The sequence below is a fragment of the Octopus bimaculoides genome, chromosome 17 (genome assembly GCF_001194135.2).
Source record: "Octopus bimaculoides isolate UCB-OBI-ISO-001 chromosome 17, ASM119413v2, whole genome shotgun sequence".
NCBI lineage: Eukaryota > Metazoa > Mollusca > Cephalopoda > Octopoda > Octopodidae > Octopus > Octopus bimaculoides.
Genome location: NC_068997.1, coordinates 30,048,731 through 30,049,939, shown reverse-complemented (window position 1 = coordinate 30,049,939; position 1,209 = coordinate 30,048,731). Strand labels below are relative to the sequence as shown.

Genomic DNA, 1,209 nt, shown 5'->3' with positions numbered 1-1,209 from the left:
GGTTTTCGGTCGTTTTTTACTGTCTTCTAGCGTGTAGAAGTTACCTGTTATAAGCAATTTCTCTTATACTTTATATTGAGTATATATATATATATATAAACGGATGTGTATGTCTGTGGATTCACACCATCTTAAGTTGCAAGTCGATATCATTTGATCAGGATTACTTTCAAAAGGTGCATTGCATAAATACAATAACTTCACTTGTCAGCTATTATTGATAAATCGATAGGAAGTTCATATAAGGATTATCGTTCATAAAGAAGGTAGATTTAAAATAGCAATATCTTCTTCTTCTTGACAGTCATTTCTACCTAGAAAACAGACGGGATGCTGCAGTGGAATTACCTTCACAATATTTGTATGTAAACATTTTATCATAAATTTATTATATGAAGATTCTTATTGTTTAAAGATTTATCCGTCACGATTGAGACCACACTAAAACTCACCTTTTATGTGTGTATATATATATATATATATATATATATATATATATATATATATATATATATATATATATATATATATATATATATATACACCAGTGTGTATTATTGTGTATAGAAGAATATATTACTCTAAGAAATTCCAAATTTTTCTGATTTTCACGTTTTATTACAATATTATTATAATATAATATAATATATAATGAAATGATGGAATATTAAATGTCCGATATGATATGATATGATATATATATATATATATATGTCATATTTGTGCATGAATAAATATATCCTTGGATGCATTTCATTTTGTAGTTTTCTTTTCAAATGTTACTCTTTCGCATATATATACATACATATATATATATATGAATATATGTTGTCTATTTTATTGGATAGTTGTTGTTTAGCGTGTGTCGTGTCACATTGTTTCGCTGTGATTCTTTGGGACTGAGAATAACCGTGATATACCTTTTTAGGATTTTGTTTGTGTTTTTATCATATCTTGTACTTACCGAAGGCGAAGGTATTGTTTCCAGTCGTGTTTGTTTGTTTGGCGGTGAAACAGATATCTTAAGAACCGCTGGATGGATTCGGATGCAACTTTCAGGGATGTTTGGCCTCATGACTGGTACGAGGGGATTAGAGTTTGGGATCGATTAGACACGGGGCAAGGAGCCTGGATTATTTTTTCCTGTTTTTCACTTAATTTTTGAGAGCAGTCGGGTTCATTTTTGTATTCTCGTTTGTGAGCGCAGTC

General features: G+C 29.7%; 1 protein-coding gene across 1 annotated transcript in view; it reads left to right on the top strand.

Annotated features, from left to right (window-relative positions):
• The first annotated feature begins 298 nt into the window (after nt 1-298).
• Nucleotides 299-1,209, top strand: part of LOC128249715 (uncharacterized) — a 23,006-nt gene continuing 22,095 nt past the window's right edge. The window contains exon 1 of the mRNA XM_052974146.1: nt 299-361. Coding sequence (XP_052830106.1) covers nt 331-361 — 31 coding nt within the window. The 5' untranslated portion in view covers nt 299-330. The remainder of the gene's footprint in view (nt 362-1,209) is intronic.